Raw genomic sequence first — 25,688 nt, 5'->3', positions numbered from 1 at the left:
ATTTAATGGGTTTAATAGGATAACTGGATTGTTGGAATATCTAACATCAGCATTAGCTGTATGGTCTCAGGCGTCTTATTAATCCAGACAAACTTTCAAAAGTGTTCCTATAATTAGTTCTAGAAATCATTCTGGCATCCAGTGTGGGAAATCCAGCTAAATTAGAAGTGGCTGACGGTGGGTAACAAGCAACTCCGAGTGGAAAAAGACGTGACCGAAAGGTTAGAACAGAAAAAGAAAACTACTAGCTCTTATGTCTTCTTTACCTCTGGAGAAGTGCCCAGGAAAGCATCCCAGAGCCACCAAAAAACACCTCCTCCACCTTCTTCCACCCTCTGCTCCTCACTCTCTTTATTCTCTCTGGCTTCTTCAGCATGGAGCACGCCTTGAGGCTCCCGCTGCTGACACGGAAATACGCTCATGTACAGAACCACACAGGGGGATAAAGTGCATCTGGGACACTGAGTAGCACGCTGGTCACTGTCCCAACTGCTGACTGTCACTGTTTATTTTTGCAGTGAAAGCAGCTACAACATACAGTACAATAACCTTTGTAATTATACTGTAGAAGTACATGTTTGTGGTGATTGCTATGATGTTTCAGAAATTGTCCCAATTTCAATTAAACTTGGCAAAATTGTAAAATGTTGTTAAATGCAATTATAATATATAATAAGTAATAATACTAATAGTGTAATATGTATATGATTAAAATATTCTAAACATCTTAATACAAATTTGTAGCTATAGACCTACTCCAATTTAAAATATTATTTTTAATAGTTAAACTCAACATGTCTTCATGATGAATCTAGTTGGACGTCAACATGTAAGTTTTTGATGTGAAAATATGTTGCTGATAATAAGCTTTAGCCTCATGTCCCAGTATCTGCACTTTGAACAATCAAAACATATGTCCGGTTAAAAAATTAGTAGTATCAAGCATGCAGGAAACACAAAGAACATCTTTACAGTATTACAAATATTTAGTTAATGACACATGTAACGGTGGGTAAGCATGCATGTTAGTATCAGCTACTCTACACTTTACTACACTTTATTTCAAGACTCAAGGGTGAGTATTTCATGTGTGTTTTATGATCGAAAATAATTTGGTGGGACATCATTGGTGATTATATACATATAAAGACACACACCCGTTTAGCTGTTATTGTTAAAATCCTTCAGTAAGAATAGAGAGAAGGATGGTTAGGTAAGCCAGGGGCTTCCTTACCTGAGTGCTGTCAGGTGTCCAGGACTGTCTTAGTTCAGGTGAGGACTGCTCCACCGTAAGCAGAGAGGCTCCAGATCTCTTTAGTATATCCTCCTCCATATGGACAATTGTGATTCGGCCCTGCTCTGTATCCTCCTTCTAGGAGACAGCACAAAGTTTTCTTTTATTTGTACTTTACAGTTTATTACTTTTATAGTTTTAATATAGTGACATTGGTGACTCTGGGGGATGTACATCATCTCAGCAATAGTTATAAAACAATGCCTAAGTGATATGTCTCGTCAAAAACACAGCACAACATACAGTCTGCACATTGAAACAAACTCACCTCCTCTGAAGTGGATGTCAGGAGCTGAGGCTGAGAGGTTGTCTGCTGGGCTGACAGAGCTTTGGCTTGGATTGGAGTTGGAGGCTGCTGGATGAAGAGAGCAGGGACCTTCTACATAAAGAGTAAAGTAAAAGGTTTTGTCAGGGCCATGTCTATAATAAACTAGGGGCGATTGGACTGACAAAATAAATGACTGGTTGGCTGACAGACCTTCTCCAATTCCAGCAGCAGAGTCTGAAGCTGGTCCACTACGGTAAAGACGGTCAGAGTCTCCTCAGCTTTCTCTGGCAGACAAAGGCCTGGTTTACACTTCTGGATTTCAGCCACTGTTCTTCTCATGGACTGAATCCTTTGCTCAATCGGCTGTAAACATAAAAGCATTTAGATACATTGGTTTTCTGTATTTCTGGCTTACGAAGTGGACTCAGATTTGTATATTTTTGTAGTTTGGGTCAATAAAACGTGCAGTAACTTATAAACATATAAATTTAATGTATTTTCTTATAGAGACAATCACTATGTGTTGATAAATACTGATGACATTAAACGCTTTCTTTTCATGGTCTCACCTTAAGACCTTCCTCTCTGGGGCTGGGGAAAGTCTCAGGAGAGGATAATAAAGTCTTGATCTCAGCCACTTGATTCTCCATACGTCTGACTTCACTCTCAATAGCTTCCACTTCCTAGAATTTAACAAATCATATTTAACGGAAGAGTATATGAGCAGAGGGACAAACAACACATCTGAGTAAGCAAACATAGACATGATAAATAACATCTGTAGAAGAGGAAAGAATAAAATCTGAGACTCACAGCAGCAGCATGTTCTAGTTGAGACAGAGGAGCAGTGAAGCTGTCTTGCACTTCGGCCACTTGGCGATCAGCTTCGACCAGTTGTTCCTGGAGAGTCGTGATATCACATACTTGTGACATTTCCTGTAGGACTGAACTGAAGTCCTGCAGAGTGGTTCGGATCTGGGCTGAATCATTCAACACCATCTGCAACAAAAGGTGGACATGATGATTTATTTTTTCCCCTCATTTTCCACAATGTCAATATATGTTTTCCTGCAGAATATAATAAATAATACGTATGCAAATTTCTAGAAATGAATAGGATATTACACTAAGGTAGATTACTGGATAGTCTAGCAAGCACACATCACAGTTTAGTGTACTGACCTGCAAAGCGTGAACGTGACTGCTGAGACACTTTGCAGTGGTGTAGGTGTAGGGGGCAGCGAGCCATGACTGAGCATCAGCCATCCAACTCTTAGAGCTGTTGATCATCTCCCGATGCTCCTGAAGCCACGTATGAATCTGAGCAGCAACACAAACTATATTTATTGATGCACATCTACTGACCTTTGTAAAACCTGACTAACACTCAAAAGGTTCCTTGAGTTAATTTCAAAAGTTACAAGTGCTGACAAGCAACTTCTATATTAATCAGCTATGAAGGAAAATGAGCATAAATATTGACTAAATGCACAGGCTGGGTGGTTTTAAATTCAGACATTATTTCCTCTTTGCTTGACGCCTATCTAGACACATAACCACCTAATTAAGACAGAAATCATACACAGGTCATTATAAAGGTAAGATTTAACACTGGTAGTTTCTAAAAAGGTGCGCAGATGGTTGTTCTGACCTTGCTGATGAGGGTGGTCCTCTGCTCGGCCTGTTTGGCCAGCTGGGAGTAAAACTGCTGGACCTCCACCAGTTTCTCTGTGAGGATCAGTGTGTCCTCAGGCTTCTCTAAGTCCTGCATGTCCACCTCCAGAGCTGCCAGACAGGAGTGCCACACATCCAGCTCATCCCATACACGCTGAGCACAGAGCATATGGGAAGAACAAATAAAACATGAATTTAGAAACGGTAGAAATCCCAATTCTCACACGAACACAAACCCTATTTCCATAAACGTTGGGACTTTTTCAAAGAGGATTCAAATTCACAGTCCTGTTGAATCAGTGCATTCCCTAAAAATGAAATTTAGCTCCACCAATTATGAACTGTTAGTAATTCCTTGAGTTTTCTGTACTCACAGATCACAAACTTCTCTCTGTCACTACCCACCTTCTGAGTGATCTTTGCTTCAATCACAGTGGGGCTTCTTTGTTCCAGTCTCTTCTGAACCGACCTCAGGCCAGCTTGGATCTCAGACAGCTTTGCCCCCAGCCTGTGGACAGGACCACTCCTCTCCACTGCCTCTCCCACCTGACAGACCAATCAAGAGAAAACCATACACACTGTAACTACAGCAGGAAACAGATTTTTACTAGGGAGCATATGTTAGAGTTTATCTCTGCTATTAGTTTCTACCTTCACTTCCACTTGCTTCATGGACTGTGTGACTTCCTGCAGGAGGCCTTCTATCTCAACTGGGACCAGTGTGTACATGTCAGAATACTTCACTTTCAGGCTTTCCATGATGCGCTGCAGCAAGGCCTTCTGGGTATAAAGCTGGCTGTGGATCTCCTGAAACCAGAAACAAAAGAATTTTAAATCAATGTAAAATAAGCTTAGCAGTAATAAGCTTAATATTAAGTGATTTTTTTATGTGATGTTTTATTGTTAAGTGCAGCTAATCTACCGCCTCTTGAAAAAAAACCTTGTTCACTAAATATTTGCAGATTTCAGAAGCTGCAACATCAACACCATTTTTGTCATGTATGTAATTATCATGTTGTTCATCTTGTTTCAGTTACGTAGTGGAAATCCTATAGTATTTAAAAACAAAAAGACACCGACACTGATCAGTTTCTCAGTGAATAAACTGCTTACAAGCTCCAAGTACTTTTTTTAAGCTGTCTCTACTACGCTGCTTTCATCAAAAAGAATCTACGTCTTCAGTTCTACAATACTTAAAATGAACCCCTTTCCCTTCTAAAAGATTCTTTTAGTACCAGCCAACATTAAAAAAGAAAATCAGCAAAACAGAGAAAAAACAGAGAACACTACCTGAATCTGAAAATGGTCCGATGCTCTGCTGTAGCGGGATGTATGTTGTTATCACAACGAGAAAACTGAGCGTTTGGGTGTGTGAGTGAGTGAGAAAGAGAGATACAAAGGAAGGGAGGAAGAGCGGCTACGTGGAGACACTTTCTTTGCATAGTGACTGTAATGTGTGTGAGTGTACACATTTTATAAAAGAGAAGAGGTAAATTCTGCATGTTTCAGGAAAAGTTGGGGCATTTTAGAAAAGATGGGGACTCTTAGGAAAGTCTGCACAACAGAATAGGGAGAACATATTGGAATGATTTTAATTACGTAAGGAGATTGTAGGAAGGTCTTAATGAACTAAGGACATTCTGTTTGGTCCTAACTTCTTAAATTACTATTCGAGGTTAAGACCTGGCTATAATGTTAAGGTTACATTGAGGTTACGTGTTAACTAAGTGAGGGTCCTCACAAGTACAGAAGCAGAGGTCTCCGTGTGTGTGTGTCCATGAAAATGACTTGGCTACAAAGGCCACCTGGAAGATCCACTTACAACAGTGAACAAAAGGTGTCTGGTATAAGAGGAGGGTTGGTGAGTGATGGGGGTGAGACGGGGAGCGTTGGAGGGGCTGTTCAGGTCTTTCATCAACACAGACCCTCTCCACGGGGAAAGGCTGTGTGTGTGTCTGTGTGTGTGTGTGTGGGGGGGGGGGCACGTCCTGTGCCTATTTAGATAAAATTTGGATTCATTTCAAAAAGGTGTTGAGGGTTAAGAGCTGGTTTTAGGGTTCAGGTTAGAATAAGGTTAGGTTAGATAAAGTTTGGGGTCAGTGAGGGTTGAGTTCAGGTTTATGATAAGGAAGATGTTGTGACAGTGACAGTCCTCACAGCTACAGTAAACCCAACATGTGTGTGTGTGTGAGGAGAGCAAACTGGAGTGGATGGGAAGTTGGCTGCTGCTCAGGTTCAGGACAAAGACTGATTCTCTAGGCTGGTGGGTTGACAGAAGCAAAGACCAAACAGCGTCCGGGCCTGAGGCCAAGTCAACGGTTGAACTCAGATGTTTCATATTTATCAGTACCACAGTTAAGGACCTTTCTCTGTCTACATTCAATTACAATTTCAACTCCTTAACCCCAGGAGGCTTGTGAACTAAGAAAACTCATATTAACAGATTTTCTTCCAGTATTTCTTCGCTGTCACTCTTTATGGGTGTTTCATGTGCTGTTCATAAAAATAGCAATGGGCCATGATGTTACAGTTAGCATAAATGCTAAATTGTGTTTACAGTTCAGTTGATAAAACTGTCCTCCTTAAAAACCTATTATTTATACTCCGATGGCCAAGAGAGAGACAGGAACTCATACTCAAGCCCCACAGAGCCACTTACATAATGAGAAATTCTTACGCCTCCTATAATGAATTATGTGCATTGGTGGATGGACTCATCGCATTTATTCTCTATCTAATTCAAAAGCACACTTTGAAAATGGGATTCTTTGATATCTTGTGGTTTGAGATACATCTGTAAGTGGTATTTCAGTCACTGACACATAAAATAATTGTGTCCAATACAATCTGTCTCAGCTTGTGAGCCCAAGTTGTTGTGTCTTTCTAATGTGGTATTTTTCATGTTGTAAATGTGCTGAATGGTGAAGTGACAGTTTGGAAAAGTATATCTACACATGTCAACAGTCGGGGCATTTGTTAATATATGATACAACACTGAGCAAGGATACACCTAAAACACACCACTGCTTTGCTATAAACACAATTAAAAAAATCCCCATCTTTAGGTGTGATGTAGCCATGATGAAAACTAAATTAAGTTGAGTGATGTCCCACCAGAAGCTCCTGTGCGCTGTTGCTCTGCTCCATTTCTGACAGGAGACTATCTGTAGCTTCCAGCCAAACCTGGACGCCCTGCAGCTCCTCCCAAACTTTTTCTCTCTCCTCCAGCTCTAGCCTGGCCGCCTCCAAACCCTCTCTGCTCCTCTTTTTCAAACTGTGGAAGAAGAAAAATACATACATCCAGGAAACTATGCAATGTTTCATAGGCCTGTAAAGATGCCAGCTGCCTTAGAACTTTTAAAAAATCTTCTCAATATAGATTTTAAAGGAGTGTATTGGAAAATCTGTGGGAAAAGCAAGTACTCTTTAAATTTCAGAAATGTGTAACCATAACTGAAGTTTATCGTGCGTGGGCCATTTAACTACCTGCTTTTATTTCATAAGAATCCGAAAGGAGATTTAGAAAATTCAATTTAACACTAAAAGTTAGGCAGTGCACATCAAACAACATCTTACCCAGAGTATCGGGCCTGCATCGCCTGCAGCTGCTGACAGAGAGGAGTAGAAGGAGCATGTTCCAGGTGGGCTGGAACACCCAACAGCCTGGCAGTACGCAGTTCCAGTGCAGACAGTGATCGATGTTCGCAGTCCAGTCTGTCCTGGTACTGTTCCCAGGACTGCAACAGGTCATGGAGTGCATCAGTGGAAACCTTTGTATACGAGTCATCGGGAAGCTCTGCCTCCACCTGCTCTAGTACATCACAGGCTTTCTCCACCTGACAGAAGGAAATGCATACTTTTGAAATATTGTAGTATTATATTTTTAAAATCGAGTAATGTATTATTACTTACACTGTTGGTGATATCTCTCCACTCTGTGATCCTCTGTTTACTGCGGATACTCAGCTCACGTGTGCACAGCTGTAGTCTTGAGACACGTTTCCAGACAGCAGTCACAGCAGCCTCCCTACTTCCCCGACAGCTCTGCTCAGGGCACCACTCTTTCAGCTCCTCCAGATGCTTCAGCAGGGTCTTTAGCTCCTCAGAAAGACCCTGGAAATAGGATCAAATCAGACAAATTTACAATTTATATAATTGAAGAATTTGTTGGTGAGATTATCAATGAAGTTTCCTATAATATTATATTTCTTATTTTTAGATATAACATTTGTTTGGAAAAATGAGGAATGGTTAATCTTCTATTATAGCAGTCTGTTACGTACTCTGAGCTTTGCCTCCTGCTCAGTGCAGTCAGCAAGACAGGTGACTTTTTGAGAAATAATAAGTAGAAGGCTGTTCTCTGCGCTCTTCACACTCTGGAGGATTTCTTCTTGGCACCTGATGTAATTTATGTGATGTTCTGCACACCTGAATAACAGAAATCCATTAGAAAGAAACACCTGGTTCTACTCACATGCACAAAGAAATCTGAATGCACAGAATGTTCATTTAGTCTAATGATTATCATATTTTAACCAGGCAATAAATATTTTATAATAAATGTTTTTAATTTAAGTGAATTTTCCACTATTTATAATTTTTGTGTATGTCATTAATACAATGCTAAATAAATGTGCTATACTATTAATTAATTATTATTGTTTTATTCTTCCTTTACAAGTCTCAGTGTGTGTTTAACTCTTAAAATATACATGTGGTTAAAATATTAATTTATTAGTATACTGAGCAGTCGGTGATGGTTGAATGCTGTTTGGAACCAAATCCATTTTAAGCAGACCATCAACTTTAGCTTTCTCTTTGCACATGAACACTTCTATAAGTTCAAGGAATCAGGCTTTATTGTGCCTAGTACCTGCTGAGACACTCCAGTTGGGTGTGGCCTGTTGCCTGGAGAGTAGACATCCGGACCAGGAGCTGGCTTAGAATATTCTCCTGGAGCTGCTCCACCTTTTGGGGAGACAGGTAGGAATGCAGAGCAACCTGGCTCTGAAGCTGCTCCACGTGAGTCTGAAACTCCTGCTGGAGTGCAGCCAAAGATTGCTGGGTCTTTTCCAGCCGTTCAGAGCAGAGCCCGGCAGAGCCCTGCAGTGGCAGCAGAGAGACTTCGACGTCCCTCAAGAACTGTACTGCTTTCTTAACTTTACAGGTGTAGTCTCTTAAAGAGGCCCTGGCCTGAAGCATGTTCTCCTAGAGAATAAGAAACACAATTATATCTACACAGTATAATCACAGTAAATGTCAAGCATGCCATTTTCCGGTTTGAGTCTACTTAATTTATTAGAGTATTTATACTATAAAGCTATACTAAACATAATATGATCCAAAGTTGAAGCATGGACTATTACAGAGTATAAAAAAACAACAGACAATCTGCATAGGTTACCTTCCAAATGAGTAATTTAGGTAAAATGGGGGATTGTCCCCAGATTGAACTTTCAGATAAAGAATGATATAGTAAACTTTCACATGCTTCTCTGAAATTGTCTCATCTTACAGTGCCTATAAAACAAAGAACAATACAACTTACCATTTGTGAGTCACAGTGACTGAGGACTGCATTCTTCACGCGCATCAGATCTTGAGATTGACTTCCTTTTTTGTTTCCCTTATTTTGCTCTAGAATATCAAGTGCTCTCAGTCTTGATTCTACAGTCTTTTTCAAAAGCATGATTTCCTGATATTCTTTATTGATTACCATTTCATTTGGCTCCATAACAGTGAATTTCTGAAGCTTTTTCTGTGTCTTCCAGAGGAAGACCAGAGTGGCTTTCTTCTCTGATTCAAGGTCAAGTTCCTTCAGTAGGTTCCACTCGATGATGCTGAGGTTGTTGTAGAGCGTTATCTCCCAGGTGTTGAGGCTCTCCTCATTTTGTTTAAGCCTCTGCTGCTCTGCTGCCAGCTGTGAAGGGTAGAGATCAGCAGAGATTTTCTTAAGTTTGGATCGAGCCTCTTCACACAAATGCTTGATCAGTGGAAACTGGACGAGGAGCGTCTGACAGACTTTGTACTTCTGCTCCAGCTCCATACCGTCACCTTTAGTCTGATGGACCTGTTCTTGAACTTTCTCCCTGAGATCCTCCACACACTGTTTCATGTTCAGGTACCTTTCATGGTCACAGGCTTTTCTTTCCAGGGCAGCCATTTTCCTGTGAAGTTCAGAAATGACTGAGCGCAACCCTCTTGTCTTTTCCTGTGGAATCCATGGCTGCAAAGTGTCAACCTGGGACTTGTGCTCCACAATCATGTGTTTGAAAGGGTCCAACGTTTGCAGAGACGCTCTTGTGATAGGGAACTTGTGTTTGTTAACATCCACTAACATCTGCCTCAAGACTTTTTCAGTGGTGTCCAGATTTTTCTTACTTGCATCTACAATCTGGATGAGTTCGTCCAGTTCTGTTTTGTTAGCCTTCTCATAGCTACTTATAGCTTGAATGTCCTCCTGAAGGTTTGTAAGCTTTTCAAAAAGCTGACAGTTCTCTGTGAAGCTGAGCTCAGATGAAATGTCTTTACTCTTTATTAAAAGAGCCTCACAGACAGCAGCATGCTTCTCAGCCTCAGCCAGGGTCTCTTGGATCTGACGAGCTCTGCGATCAAGTTCAGCTGGGCTCCTGAGCTCAACGTCTGCACTCCTGGAAGCCTCTCTGTGCAGATGGGCAACAATCCAGGAGTCAAGATCAGCAATTTGCTCTGACAGCTTTTCTCTGGTCTGCAGTCCTGACTCTGTATCTCTCACAGCATTCGCCAGCTTCTCAGTGGTGGACTTTGACAGTTCTTCAAGGGATTTGAGAGAGGACTGCACCATGGGCACCTCTTCAGCGTGGTCCAGCTGTGGAAGCAGCTCCCTCACCTCTTCCACTAGTACCTCCAGTTGACCCTGTTTAGTCATCACATCAGACTGCAGCTTCTTCAGATCTCTGAGTTGCCGGTGAACCTCTTCTGGAAGGAGAGCCACCCTCTTCTTCCTGCCCTCAATTTCAGTCTCTGCCTGCTTAGCCCAGGTAAGGCCATCCCTCATTACTGAAATAATTTTCTCCATGATAGGGTTGCTGCTGATTTGGATTTGGGAGGACACTAGTTTCTCTGTGTAGCTAATTTTGTCTTTGACTACTTGTAGCCTCTGTTGTATATCTTTTGTTTCCTTCTCCCACTTTGGGCAGAGGACCAATGGCTCTGAAAGCTGTTGCAGATAGAGGTATTTCTGCTGGGCAGCTTTAACCTCAGCATTTGCCTCCATTAGCTGCTGCGCTTTCTTGCAATTCCACTGTGTAACTGAAGGAGACTTGGCTTCAAGGTTTTTGACAATTGTTTCCAAGTTTTCTTGTAGACCTAATATCTCTGACAGAAGGCTCCTGGCTGCGTAAGAGTAGACATTTGTGTGATGAAAGGTCCTCTCCACAATTTTTTCCAGGCCTCTCCACTTCTCTTGTAGGTTCTTTATCTCAGTCTGTGCAGTTGCTCGCTCAGACCGGCTGAGATTTGGGGAGAGCTTAGTATACGCCACAAGCAAGTCCTCGAGAACTGTTTTCTTCTCCTCTATACTTCTCTGTAAGGAGCAGATTTGCTCTGCCTCCTTGACACTGCTCTGCACTGGGGACCTTAAAGAAAAAACCCATTTGGGTGGTTTCAACATGTTATATAAGATACAGGTACAGTATTGTGACACACAATCCATGATTCTTCACACACTAATTTACATTACATTCAATCCAACTATTTAAGATGCTTCAAAAGTCATGTTCTCCTGGCCTTATCCCTTAAGCACTAAGTTATTTCTTATTCCGCCTGAAAACATACAAACAGATTTTATTAGTAGTAGCTCTTATGTTAATTATAATAATGATGATGATGATGACATTCACTTTTCAAAAAGGAAAAAATAGTACACATTAAAAGACCCTCTAAAAAGTGGCAATGATCAATGTAATCATAACAGATACTGTTTTAAAAGAATAGGGGTCAAGGTTTTAAGAATGAAAATATGTTTAATGTACAGAAAAATTTGTTAAATAAGTTAAATGAACGATGAGCAGACAGACTTTAAATTTTGATTTTTTTTTTGTTATACAATACTGTATAGCTCCTTAACCAGCCACCTAAAGAAAGCCACTGACAACTCACATTTTCAAAGCATCTAATTGTGCTGTGTGCCCCTCCATTGCGGTCTTGGCTGTTTGGAACTGTGTGCAGTAATCAGTCACCAGCTGCAGTTGGGCCTGTTTGCTCTGAATGACGGTTGTTACATCTTGAGCAGCAGCTCTCCAATGGTTTTCCGCATGCTCCAAAGAGTCTCTCTCGCCAGCATCAGCTCCTCTCAGTTGGGAGAGCAATGACACCTGGGCCAGGGCAGTCTCTCTGCACTGCTGTACTCAGGAAATAAGTAAACTTTGGCAATTATACAAAGCCTTTATTTTTAATACAAATATTTTCATGTCACGTTGTTTATTAACAAAGTCAGAATCATAAGAGACAGTTGCACAGTTATTTATCACAGTTTATTTCTCTACTAATTCATGCAGGCTGTCAGACACTGACCTGAGCCTCTTCCACCTGCTGGGTCATGGCTGCTGGGCTGAGCTCAGCTGGGTGGTACTTGCAGCTATGAACTTTAGATATAAGCCTGTTTAGACAATTATCCAGATCACTGTTGGAGGAAATCAGATCCTCTGGAGCATCCTCCAGTGGTTTACCCTTGAGACACAGAGACAAAAGGATCTGAAGTCACAAAATTCAGATTGAGGACCAAAATAGGTTTTGACAAGGGCCAACCTTTAGTTGTTTTAGGAGCCTCTATATAATAAAAACTAAATGTTTTGTTACACGTGATTGTTTTCAAGAACAAAGTGCTAAATTTTAGTAGTGAATTATAACTACGACCATCATTTTGGAACTTCAATTCGTAATAGTTTGAATACACGAAAAAGCAACGGGTAATACCCAGACTGTGAACTATTTCACACTCATCACCGCTGCATTCCTCCCACTTAAAGAATGTGTAGATGTGACAATTTCCAACTGGCAACTGCTAGTGTGGGCATTAAAAGGTATGCTACTATTACAGAAACCAATCATGCTACCTCAATGAGTTCAGTGTTGGGTCCTGTCCCTGCGAGTTGCTGTATTTCTGTGAAAATGCTGTAGCTCTCTGCTGCTTCAAGAAGTAGCTCCTCAGTCATCACATCCTCTGCTTCTGCTTTTATTTCATGACTGGGCACTCCTTCCACCTGAGTTGCTTCACCCGGGATAACATCAGTTGGAGATTTTTGAGCCAGCAGCAGTGATAGCGGTATCTTTTCAGCATCATATGCCCCCTCCTTTTGTGGACACAGAACACCAGTATTAATGCAAGCGAGATTCTTAAATACAACATTTATAGGGAAATGCCTGAACTAGAAAGACAGAGCAAACTAAAGCTGCGAGAGTGAAGACAGAGATGATGTGCAAAAATAATAGAAAACAATTTCTCCCAGACCTACCAACTGACATCTATAAACAACAGAGACAATACGATGGCATAAGAAAGAGACTCTGCGACAAGGGACTTTTTAAACATCGCATCATCTACACTGCCAGGCTGTTGTTGACCAAAGGGGAGCAGACAAAAATCTTTAATACATGCTTTAAATGTGGTGAAGTTCAAGGTATGTTAATACATTGTGATGGGGAACGTGATGAGATTAAGAAACTCTAGAGGGAAGTGATTAAATTAATTAGAAACATTGTGTCTGTGAATATCCCAGTAGACCCTGAGGTCATACCGTTAAACCTGTTTCCAACACACATCAGTTTAAACACCAATGATCACAAATTCATAGACTTTGCCATACTGCAGGCAAAAAGGTCAACGTACCTGATGCACCAATATATGGATTCAGAATATGGTACAGTGTATGACAATGGAAAAAATATCATAGATATTAAAAGACAAAGTGGAGGAGTATGAAGATATTTGTCAAATATGGGGGAGCTGGCAACACTTAAGAACCAAAGCGGTAGGGGGTACGTTTATACGTGAAAACTGTGTTGAAGACACCTTTTTTGTTTGTTTGTTTTGTATGGAATATGTGTTGTTTACATTTTGTTGTATGTTCTTTAAGTGAAAGAAGTGGTAAAGAATTAAATAAAGAAAATAAGATGCAATGTGTAGTGTTACATGTTAATGTTATATGTGGAATCAATATTCAATAAACACAATGTTAAAAAAAAAAAAATCTCTGCATGTCTTACCCGTGGCAAATCAAAGCCTTGAAGTCTCACTATACTTGTGGAGGCTGCTGTAGCTGTTGGTAGTGGAACAGATTCTGTCCTTTGTTCCTTCTTTGTTGTGACTGGTGTGTATTCACATATGCTCATGTGGAATTCGCCCTCTTTAACAGCTTCCTGACTCTTGGGTACATCCTGCATCTCCTGTGTCAACACCTCAACATATTTTGGTTGCACACCGGGATCCTTGACCTGTTCCGGTCGTTCCTGTGTGGTTGTGAAGGGTTCTAGCTGAGTATCAGTTTGGCTTGGTTTAACCCTGTCGCGTTCAGATAAGCTTATTTGTGCAAGTTCTGCCTTTGCCTGATATGTCTGCATTCCTGAAAAGACAGCAGACACAGGTTGAGGGGAATCAGTCTGAGACACATTTTCTTGCTTTTTGGGCCTGGTTTGTTGCACTTCAACTCCTGTAATGGCAGCTTTCGCACACTGAACATTAGCTGTGGCCTCATGTTTGTTTTTCTCATCCTCAAGACGTGTTTCAACTATTTCTGTCCTTGGTTCCTTGTCAATCACAACAGAGATGTTTCCATCTTGCAGTTGACCTGTTGATATATCCATCTGCAGAGCACAAACATCAGGCTCCTTGATGATTTTCTCCATTCCGACAGACTTGAATGACTCATCAATTTCATGAGTTAGCACTTTAGCATGCTGCTCTGCTTGACGTTGCTTGCACTCCTTAGACTTAACTTCTACTGGTTGAACATCAGGGGAAGTCAAGTGTTTCTTTGTTGGATCTTTTTCACACTGAATACTTGTTTGATCTACATGAGTCCTTGGTACCTCTACTTTTACAAGGGATGTGATTTCATGCTCCTTTATTCTGGCCTGTGCATCTGGCTGTAAAATCCAAACTTCAGCCCCTGTGTAGCTCTTGTCCACCATAGCAGACTTTTCATCCAGACTTGGGGCAGCATCATCCAAGTCTTTTGCTTTAGAAACCTCTTCCTGTACTTCATGATCCTTGATCTCTTTGGGTTGTTCCTCTGTAGTTTCCAAGAAGCCTATCTTCATCTCTGCTTCACTTGGCTGCACTGCTGCAAAAGTCACAGATATGGGTTGAGTGGAGTCATTCTGAGACACTTTCTCTTGCCTTTCAGTGCTGATTTGTTGCACATCGACTTTTGTCCTAATAGCAACCTTCTTGTGGTGAATGCCAGATGTAACCTGGTCTTCGTTTACTGGGAATTTCTCACCCTCAAGACGTGTTTCAACTATTTCTGTCCTTGGTTCCTTGTCAATCACAACAGAGATGTTTCCATCTTGCAGGTGACCTGTTGATATATCCATTTGCAGAGCACAAACATCAGGCTCCTTGTGGATTTTCTCCGTTCTGACAGACTTTTCACTAAGGACCTTGAATGGATCATCAATTTCCTGTGTTGGCGCTTCAGCATGCTGCTCTGCTTGGCCATGTTCCTCAGACTTCACCTCTACTGCAGCCTTTACTAGGTGAACATCAGTGGAGGTCAAGTGTTGCTTTTTTGGATCTAGTTCACACACTTCAGCCCCTGTGTAGCTCTTGTCCACCATAGCAGACTTTTCATCCAGACTTGGAGCAGCATCATCCAAGTCTTTTGCTTTAGAAACCGCTTCCTGTACTTCATGATCCTTGATGTCTTTGGGTTGTTTCTCTGTGGTTTTCAAGAAGCCTATCTTCAACACTGTTTCACTTGGTTTTGCAGTGTCTTGCTCAGATAAGCTAATTACTCTGGACGTTTTCTCTGCTTCACTTGGCTGCACTGCTGCAAAAGTCACAGATATGGGTTGAGTGGAGTCATTCTGAGACACTTTCTCTTGCCTTTCAGTGCTGATTTGTTGCACATCGACTTTTGTCCTAATAGCAACCTTCTTGTGGTGAATGCCAGATGTAACCTGGTCTTCGTTTACTGGGAATTTCTCACCCTCAAGACGTGTTTCAACTATTTCTGTCCTTGGTTCCTTGTCAATCACAACAGAGATGTTTCCATCTTGCAGGTGACCTGTTGATATATCCATTTGCAGAGCACAAACATCAGGCTCCTTGTGGATTTTCTCCGTTCTGACAGACTTTTCACTAAGGACCTTGAATGGATCATCATTTTCATGTGTTGGCGCTTCAGCATGCTGCTCTGCTTGGCCATGTTCCTCAGACTTCACCTCTACTGCAGTCTTTCCTAGATGAACATCAGTGGAGGTCAAGTGTTTCTTTGTTGGATCTTCTTCACACTGAATACTTGTTTGATCTACATAAGTCCTTGGTACCTCTACTTTTACAAGAGATGTGATTTCAAGCTCCTTTATTCTGGCCTGTGCATCTGGCTGTAAAATCCAAACTTCAGCCCCCGTGTAGCTCTTCTCCACCCTAGCAGGCTTTTCATCCAGACTTGGAGCAGCATCATCCAAGTATTTTGCTTCAGAAAGCTCTTCCTGTACTTCATGATCCTTGATCTCTTTGGGTTGTTTCTCTGTGGTTTTCAAGAAGCCTATCTTCATCACTGTTTCACTTTGTTTTGCAGTGTCTTGCTCAGATAAGCTAATTACTCTGGACGTTTTCTCTGCTTCACTTGGCTGCACTGCTGCAAAAGTCACAGATATGGGTTGAATGGAGTCATTCTGAGCCACATTATCTTGCCTTTCAGTGCTGATTTTCTCTATGTCATCTTTTGTGTTAATGGCAGCATCAGATGTAGTCTCAACTTTGTTGTCTGGCACCTTTTCACCCTCTATACTTTGTTGGGCTATTTCTGTCCTTGGTTCCTTGGAAATTATAACAGACACGTTTTCATCCTCATCTACTTTACCTATTGGTATATCCATTTGTAGAGAGCACACATTAGGCTGCTTGTGGATTTTCTCCATTCTGATAGACTTTTCACAATGGACCTTGAATGGATCATCAATGTCAAGTGTTAACACATTAGCATGCTGCTCCCGTTGACTATGATCCTCGACCTTCACTTCTGATGTGGTCACCCCAACGGCAGTCTTTCCTGACTGAATCAAGTGTTCCTTTGTTAGATCTTTTTTACTCTGGATGTTCATTTGATCTGCATCAATCATTGGCACCTCTGCTATCACAACAGCCATCATATCATGCTTCTTAATACTGGCCTCTGGTTGTAAAATGCACTCTTCAGACACTTTGTGGATTTTATCCACTATGGCACCCAATCCTTCCACACTCTGGGGTACATCGTGCAAGTCTTTTGTAGAGAGTTCAGGATGCTCTTGTACTGTGCTCTCCTTGGGTTCTTCCTCTGTAGTTTTCAAGAAGCCTAGCTTAATCACGGTTTCACTTGGCCTAACAGTGTATTGCTTAGCTAATCTTATTTCTGCAAATGTTGTCTTTGCTTCACTTGGCTGTACCGTTGCAAAAGCTACAGATGTGAGTTGAGTGGAATCACTGTGAGCCAGCCTTTCAGTGCTATGTTGCACTTCTACTCTCTTCTCAACTACAGCCTCCTCAGCAGGGTGAACATCAGCCGATGTCTTATCTATGTCTTCTGAAACTCTTTCAATCTGGGATTGACCGATTGGTATATCCAATTGTAAAACACGGACTTCACGCTCAATGTTAATTTTCTCCATCCCTACATTTTTTTCATCCAAGTCTTTAGGTGCATCATCTTGAACCTCCTGTTCTTTGAAATTTGTAGGCATTTCTAGTGTAGTTTGCAAAAACCCTAACTTTTTTTGTTGGCTTGGTTTTACTATGCCTTCCTCATACAAGCTTATTTCTATCAATTCTGTCTCAGATGGCTGCAATAACACACCAGTGCTTTTCTGCTCCTCTGGACTTGTCTGTATATCTAGTTGCAGAGTGCGTACTTCATCCAAGCTTCTGGGCACAGTGTTCTTGCCAAGTGTTGACAAAGTAGAAGGCTCTTCATCTTTCTTGACCACCATGTGCCTTTCATATGTGGTTTTCAGGACCTCTATCTGAGTCTCAGTGTGCTTTGGTTTCACTGAATCCTGCTCAGAAAAGCTTATTTCTAGAATTTCTGTCCCTGCTTCATTTGGTAAGGATACCTCAGAAGCAGGGGAGGTGGATTGAGTAGTGTCCCTTTGAGTACTATTGTCTTGAGATTGAGTAGTACTTTCTCTCACTGATTATTGTAGTTATCTTACCTTCAGCCTTCTCTGGTTTGACATCAGTAACAGTAGTTACATCTTTATTTTCTGGTACTCCTTTGCTCTTTGGAATATGCATCCTTAGCTCCTTTGATGCAGTGACAGATGTGTTGTCATGTTCATCAGGGCTGGCTGGTTTATCTATTTGCAGAATTTGCACTTCAGGCACCACATGGATTTTCACAAACTTTTCAACCAAGTTCTCTGGGGACTGTTGTGCATCATGTGTAGATACTTTAATTATCTCGACCAGTTCTGGTTCTTCGTGTGTAGCTTTAAAATGCTTCAACTGAGAAACTGTGTGGCTCTGCTCAACAGTTTCGGATAAATTTGTTTCTGCAAACAATGTTTCTTCTTTCCATGGCTGCACAGCTGAAACAATAGTAGAGCCTGGTTCTGTGGAATCAATTTTAGTCATAATGCCCCTCAATTCAGTACTGCTGTCCTGTACTTCTACCCTGGTCATCTCAACGTCAGCCTTTTCTGGCTGTACACTAGTGATAGTCATGTCCATTCTTTGTGGTGAAGTTTTAATTTCATACTTATGTGTAACAGTCTTGCTAGACATTTGTGAAATATTCACTTCTGACATTGTGTGGGTTTCATCCATTTGAATATAATCTTGGACCAGGTTCTCTGGGGAATCTTGTGTTGACATTTTAGTGTGCTCTTTTTGGACACCATGTTCCTTCTCTTCTTTGGTACTATCCTGTGTGGTTTTCCTGAGCTTCAGTTGACTCATTGATTCACTTAGTTTTATTAGTTCTTGCTCAGATGAGCTTATTTCTGCAGATTCTTGTTTGGCTTGATAAGGTTGATCAACTGAAAAAACATCTGAGATAGGTTGAACTGGTTTTTTATCACGTGTCTGGGTGACTCCAACGTCAGGCACATTGAGGACGAGATACCTCTTCTGAAACTCTGGGGTGTCCTCATGTGATCTGTCAGTAGGTTCACAAATGTGAGGCACCGTACCTAGGTCTCCTTCTTTATGGCGTTGTAACTCTGATTCTATAGGTTTAGACAAGGCAGTAGAAGAAGGTGCAATGACATACTCAACAGCTGTTTCAGTTTGCTCTAAAGACGTCTGTTTAACAGGCTCTTGTATAGTATCTGTAACCTCCTTAGTGTCAAGTTGTGGGGAAAGCTTCAGACCCTTTGACTTTCTTTTGGTTGGTGAAAGCTTACTTGTTTCCACAACTGCACTTTCACTTGTTCCTGTGATCACATCTGGAGTTGAAGATGGCTTCTGACTGTCAGGACCTTCCTTTGACTTCCTCCTGGCTGGTATAGTTGTAGTTTCTTCCACAAAAGCAGCAGCAGTTATCTGACTGTCAGGCTGTTCTGTGGCCTTTGTTTTCTCATCATGGGAAACCTCTGGACTGTCTGACTTATCTGTGGTTGGCAAAAGCTTATCTTCTTCCTCAATGATGGTTTTGGTTGCTCCTGTGATTTCTTGTTTACTTGAAGGTTTCCTATTTTCAGGTTCTTTCCCAGCTTTCTTACTCTCCACATCAATAGTTCCACCAATGACAGACACAGGTTGGAGAACAGAAGATACATCAAAACTTTTTGACTTCCTGCTGGTTGGTATGACCTTTGTTTCTTTCAAAACAGCTGTTTCAGTTTGCTCTAAAGACGTCTGCTTAACAGGCTTTTGCATGGTCTCTTTCACCTCCTTAGTGTCAAGTTGTGGGGAACGTTTCAGACCCTTTGACTTTCTTTTGGTTGGTGAAAGCTTACTTGTTTCCACAATTGCACTTTCACTTGTTCCTGTGATCACATCTGGAGTTGAAGATGGCTTCTGACTGTCAGGACCTTCCTTTGACTTCCTCCTGGCTGGTACAGTTGTAGTTTCTTCCACAACAGCAGCAGCAGTTATCTGACTGTCAGGTTTCTCTGTGGCCTGTGCTTTCTCATCAGGACACATTTCTGGACATTTTGATATTGTTGTAGTTTGCAATAGATTATCTTCTTTCATAATGGTACTTTCAACCGTTGCCACAACAGTCTGTGCAATTGAAGTAGCCTCCTCACTTTCAAGTTCTTTCCCAGCTTCCTTACTCTCCACATCAATAGTTCCATCAATGACAGACAAAGGTTGGAGAACAGAAGATACATCAAAACTTTTTGACTTCCTGCTGGTTGGTATGACCTTTGTTTCTTTCAAAACTATTTTTTCACCTTGCTCTAAAGACGTCTGTTTAACAGGCTCTTGTGTGGTATATCTCACCTCCTTAATGTCAAGTTGTGGGGAAAGCTTCAGACCCTTTGACTTTCTTTTGGTTGGTGAAAGCTTACTTGTTTCCACAACTGCACTTTCACTTGTTCCTGTGATCACATCTGGAGTTGAAGATGGCTTCTGACTGTCAGGACCTTCCTTTGACTTCCTCCTGGCTGGTACAGTTGTAGTTTCTTCCACAACAGCAGCAGCAGTTATCTGACTGTCAGGTTTCTCTGTGGCCTGTGTTTTCTCATCAGGAGACATTTCTGGACATTTTGATATTGTTGTAGTTTGCAATAGATTATCTTCTTTCATAATAGTACTTTCAACTGTTGCCACAACAGTCTGTGCAATTGAAGTAGCCTCCTCACTTTCAAGTTCTTTCCCAGCTTCCTTACTCTCCACATCAATAGTTCCATCAATGACAGACAAAGGTTGGAGAACAGAAGATACATCAAAACTTTTTGACTTCCTGTTGGTTGGTATGACCTTTGTTTCTTTCAAAGCAGCTGTTTCAGTTTGCTCTAAAGACGTCTGTTTAACAGGCTCTTGCGTGGTATATCTCACCTCCTTAATGTCAAGTTGTGGGGAACGTTTCAGACCCTTTGACTTTCTTTTGGTTGGTGAAAGCTTACTCGTTTCAACAACTGTACTCTCAGTTGTTCCTGTGATCACATCTGGAGTTGAAGATGGCTTCTGACTGTCAGGACCTTCCTTTGACGTCCTCCTGGCTGGTACAGTTGTAGTTTCTTCCACAACAACAACAGCAGCAGCAGTTATCTGACTGTCAGGCTTCTCTGTGGCCTGCGCTTTATCATCAGGAGACATTTCTGGACATTTTGATATTGTTGTAGTTTGCAATAGATGATCGTCTTTCATAATAGTACTTTCAACTGTTGCCACAACAGTCTGTGCAATTGAAGGATCCTCCTCACTTTCAAGTTCTTTCCTAGCTTCCTTACTCTCCACATCAATAGTTCCATCAATGACAGACACAGGTTGGAGAACAGCAGATACATCAAAACTTTTTGACTTCCTGCTGGATGGTATGACCTTTGTTTCTTTCAAAACAGCTGTTTCAGTTTGCTCTAAAGACGTCTGTTTAACAGGCTCTTGTATAGTATCTGTAACCTCCTTAGTGTCAAGTTGTGGGGAAAGCTTCAGACCTTTTGACTTTCTTTTGGTTGGTGAAAGCTTACTTGTTTCCACAACTGCACTTTCACTTGTTCCTGTGATCACATCTGGAGTTGAAGATGGCTTCTGACTGTCAGGACCTTCCTTTGACTTCCTCCTGGCTGGTACAGTTGTAGTTTCTTCCACAACAGCAGCAGCAGTTATCTGACTGTCAGGCTGTTCTGTGGCCTTTGTTTTCTCATCATGGGAAACCTCTGGACTGTCTGACTTATCTGTGGTTGGCAAAAGCTTATCTTCTTCCTCAATGATGGTTTTGGTTGCTCCTGTGATTTCTTGTTTACTTGAAGGTTTCCTATTTTCAGGTTCTTTCCCAGCTTCCTTACTCTCCACATCAATAGTCCCACCAATGACAGACACAGGTTGGAGAACAGAAGATACATCAAAACTTTTTGACTTCCTGCTGGTTGGTATGACCTTTGTTTCTTTCAAAACAGCTGTTTCAGTTTGCTCTAAAGACGTCTGCTTAACAGGCTTTTGCATGGTCTCTTTCACCTCCTTAGTGTCAAGTTGTGGGGAAAGCTTCAGACCCTTTGACTTTCTTTTGGTTGGTGAAAGCTTACTTGTTTCCACAACTGCACTTTCACTTGTTCCTGTGATCACATCTGGAGTTGAAGATGGCTTCTGACTGTCAGGACCTTCCTTTGACTTCCTCCTGGCTGGTACAGTTGTAGTTTCTTCCACAACAGCAGCAGCAGTTATCTGACTGTCAGGTTTCTCTGTGGCCTGTGCTTTCTCATCAGGACACATTTCTGGACATCTTGATATTGTTGTAGTTTGCAATAGATTATCTTCTTTCATAATAGTACTTTCAACCGTTATCACAACAGTCTGTGCAATTGAAGTAGCCTCCTCACTTTCAAGTTCTTTCCCAGCTTCCTTACTCTCCACATCAATAGTCCCACCAATGACAGACAAAGGTTGGAGAACAGAAGATACATCAAAACTTTTTGACTTCCTGCTGGTTGGTATGACCTTTGTTTCTTTCAAAACTATTTTTTCACCTTGCTCTAAAGACGTCTGCTTAACAGGCTCTTGCATGGTCTCTTTCACCTCCTTAATGTCAAGTTGTGGGGAAAGCTTCAGACCCTTTGACTTTCTTTTGGTTGGTGAAAGCTTACTTGTTTCCACAATTGCACTTTCACTTGTTCCTGTGATCACATCTGGAGTTGAAGATGGATTCTGACTGTCAGGACCTTCCTTTGACTTCCTCCTGGCTGGTACAGTTGTAGTTTCTTCCACAACAGCAGCAGCAGTTATCTGACTGTCAGGTTTCTCTGTGGCCTGTGTTTTCTCATCAGGACACATTTCTGGACATCTTGATATTGTTGTAGTTTGCAATAGATTATCTTCTTTCATAATAGTACTTTCAACTGTTGCCACAACAGTCTGTGCAATTGAAGTAGCCTCCTCACTTTCAAGTTCTTTCCCAGCTTCCTTACTCTCCACATCAATAGTTCCATCAATGACAGACAAAGGTTGGAGAACAGAAGATACATCAAAACTTTTTGACTTCCTGCTGGTTGGTATGACCTTTGTTTCTTTCAAAACAGCTGTTTCAGTTTGCTCTAAAGACATCTGCTTAACAGGCTCTTGCGTGGTCTCTTTCACCTCCTTAGTGTCAAGTTGTGGGGAAAGTTTCAGACCCTTTGACTTTCTTTTGGTTGGTGAAAGCTTACTTGTTTCCACAACTGCACTTTCACTTGTTCCTGTGATCACATCTGGAGTTGAAGATGGATTCTGACTGTCAGGACCTTCCTTTGACTTCCTCCTGGCTGGTATAGTTGTAGTTTCTTCTACAACAACAGCAGCAGTTATCTGACTGTCAGGCTGTTCTGTGGCCTTTGTTTTCTCATCATGGGAAACCTCTGGACTGTCTGACTTATCTGTGGTTGGCAAAAGCTTATCTTCTTCCTCAATGATGGTTTTGGTTGCTCCTGTGATTTCTTGTTCACTTGAAGAAGGTTTCCTATTTTCAGGTTCTTTTCCCGCTTCCTTACTCTCCACATCAATAGTTCCACCAATGACAGACACAGGTTGGAAAACAGAAGATACATCAAAACTTTTTGACTTCCTGCTGGATGGTATGACCTTTGTTTCTTTCAAAACAGCTGTTTCAGTTTGCTCTAAAGACGTCTGCTTAACAGGCTCTTGCATGGTCTCTTTCACCTCCTTAGTGTCAAGTTGTGGGGAACGTTTCAGACCCTTTGACTTTCTTTTGGTTGGTGAAAGCTTACTTGTTTCCACAACTGCACTTTCACTTGTTCCTGTGATCACATCTGGAGTTGAAGATGGCTTCTGACTGTCAGGACCTTCCTTTGACTTCCTCCTGGCTGGTACAGTTGTAGTTTCTTCCACAACAGCAGCAGCAGTTATCTGACTGTCAGGTTTCTCTGTGGCCTGTGTTTTCTCATCAGGAGACATTTCTGGACATCTTGATATTGTTGTAGTTTGCAATAGATTATCTTTTTTCATAATAGTACTTTCAACTGTTGCCACAACAGTCTGTGCAATTGAAGTAGCCTCCTCACTTTCAAGTTCTTTCCCAGCTTCCTTACTCTCCACATCAATAGTTCCATCAATGACAGACACAGGTTGGAGAACAGAAGATACATCAAAACTTTTTGACTTCCTGCTGGATGGTATGACCTTTGTTTCTTTCAAAACAGCTGTTTCAGTTTGCTCTAAAGACGTCTGTTTAACAGGCTCTTGTGTGGTATATCTCACCTCCTTAATGTCAAGTTGTGGGGAAAGCTTCAGACCTTTTGACTTTCTTTTGGTTGGTGAAAGCTTACTTGTTTCCACAACTGCACTTTCACTTGTTCCTGTGATCACATCTGGAGTTGAAGATGGATTCTGACTGTCAGGACCTTCCTTTGACTTCCTCCTGGCTGGTACAGTTGTAGTATCTTCCACAACAACAGCAGCAGTTATCTGACTGTCAGGCTGTTCTGTGGCCTTTGTTTTCTCATCATGGGAAACCTCTGGACTGTCTGACTTATCTGTGGTTGGCAAAAGCTTATCTTCTTCCTCAATGATGGTTTTGGTTGCTCCTGTGATTTCTTGTTTACTTGAAGGTTTCCTATTTTCAAGTTCTTTCCCAGCTTCCTTACTCTCCACATCAATAGTCCCACCAATGACAGACACAGGTTGGAAAACAGAAGATACATCAAAACTTTTTGACTTCCTGCCGGTTGGTATGACCTTTGTTTCTTTCAAAACTATTTTTTCACCTTGCTCTAAAGACGTCTGTTTAACAGGCTCTTGTGTGGTATATCTCACCTCCTTAATGTCAAGTTGTGGGGAACGTTTCAGACCCTTTGACTTTCTTTTGGTTGGTGAAAGCTTACTTGTTTCCACAACTGCACTTTCACTTGTTCCTGTGATCACATCTGGAGTTGAAGATGGCTTCTGACTGTCAGGACCTTCCTTTGACTTCCTCCTGGCTGGTACAGTTGTAGTTTCTTCCACAACAGCAGCAGCAGTTATTTGACTGTCAGGCTGTCCTGTGGTCTGTTTTTCCTCATTTTGAACATATTCTGGAGAATCGTCTTGACTCTTTGACTTTCTTGCAGTTGGCAAGAGCTTAACTTTTTCCACAGTAGCACTTACAGTTGCTCCCATGACTGTCTGTGGTAGTGAAGTAACCTTCCCACTTTCATGTGTTTTCACAGCTTCCTTACTCTCCACATCAACAGTCCCACCAATGACAGATACTGGCTCTAGAACACCAGAAACATCAACACTTCTTGACTTTTTACCACTTGGTATGAGCTTTGTTTCTTTCAAAACAACTATTTCATGTTGCTCTAAAGACTTCTGTCTGACAAGCTGCTGAATGGTCTCTGTCACATCCTTGGTGGCAAGTTCAGGGTAACATTTCAGAGACTTTCCTTTGGTTGGTGAAAGCTTACTTGTTTCCACAATAATACCTTTGTCTACTTCTTTCTTCATTTCCTCAAGCTCTACATAGTATTCAGTAGTTATAACACGTGTAGAACAGTTTGACTCTTGCTCATCTGGTACAGGCTGAGGTAGTTCAGCAGCTATTTCTGTGATAGCCTCTGAAGTTAGGATTGGAATTAGACCCTGAGTTTTGTCTTTGATCTCTGGGGGTTTTGCATAAGTACTCTGTAAGGACAATTGTGGACTCATTGCCTCTTCACTGGTAAGTTTGAGCTTGGTGGTGGTCTTAGCTTGCTCTTTGACTGCCTTAGTAATGAAGGATGTCTGATTTCCAGATGACCCTTGAGTTTTAAGCACTTCAGGCTCCACCTTAGTCTGCTCTTTATCAGTTATTGTTATTCCTGTTTGCTCCAGACCACTTCCTGTGTCTTCCATGGTTAATTTACGGGGAAACTTTAATGTTTCTGTCTCAGTTTGCATGATTTCAGCTGAAACTGAAGATTCATTCTCAGTAGACATTTCTGTTAAGGGAACCTTTTGTTGTAGATCAACTTTAAATTTTTTCTCAGGAGGTGAACGCTTCTTTTTTCGTGGTGGTGCCACCACAGATGTGTTTGTTTCCTCAAGACTACCGGGAAGGACATCAGGAGACTTAATGTCTGGTTGTCTTTGCTTACTCCTTTTATCAATTTCCTTGAATCAAAAGACAAAAATGGTACTATTTACAAAGAAGT

The 25,688-nt window shown here is 41.5% G+C and overlaps 1 protein-coding gene across 1 annotated transcript in view; it reads right to left on the bottom strand.

Moving 5' to 3' along the window:
• Nucleotides 1–25,688, bottom strand: part of syne2b (spectrin repeat containing, nuclear envelope 2b) — a 104,320-nt gene that overhangs the window by 45,496 nt on the left and 33,136 nt on the right. The window contains 22 exon segments of the mRNA XM_026340149.1: nt 267–401; nt 1,235–1,372; nt 1,563–1,673; nt 1,773–1,925; nt 2,132–2,245; nt 2,376–2,561; nt 2,745–2,882; nt 3,214–3,390; nt 3,642–3,782; nt 3,888–4,043; nt 6,351–6,510; nt 6,813–7,072; nt 7,149–7,349; nt 7,520–7,664; nt 8,110–8,444; nt 8,785–10,852; nt 11,376–11,617; nt 11,790–11,945; nt 12,332–12,568; nt 13,482–14,572; nt 15,281–17,576; nt 17,578–25,647. Of these exon segments, the coding sequence (XP_026195934.1) occupies nt 267–401; nt 1,235–1,372; nt 1,563–1,673; nt 1,773–1,925; nt 2,132–2,245; nt 2,376–2,561; nt 2,745–2,882; nt 3,214–3,390; nt 3,642–3,782; nt 3,888–4,043; nt 6,351–6,510; nt 6,813–7,072; nt 7,149–7,349; nt 7,520–7,664; nt 8,110–8,444; nt 8,785–10,852; nt 11,376–11,617; nt 11,790–11,945; nt 12,332–12,568; nt 13,482–14,572; nt 15,281–17,576; nt 17,578–25,647 (16,710 nt within the window).

Source organism: Anabas testudineus, chromosome 22, assembly GCF_900324465.2.
Source record: "Anabas testudineus chromosome 22, fAnaTes1.2, whole genome shotgun sequence".
NCBI lineage: Eukaryota > Metazoa > Chordata > Actinopteri > Anabantiformes > Anabantidae > Anabas > Anabas testudineus.
Note: the sequence above shows the minus strand (reverse complement) of the source record. Positions and strands in the feature narration are given on the sequence as shown.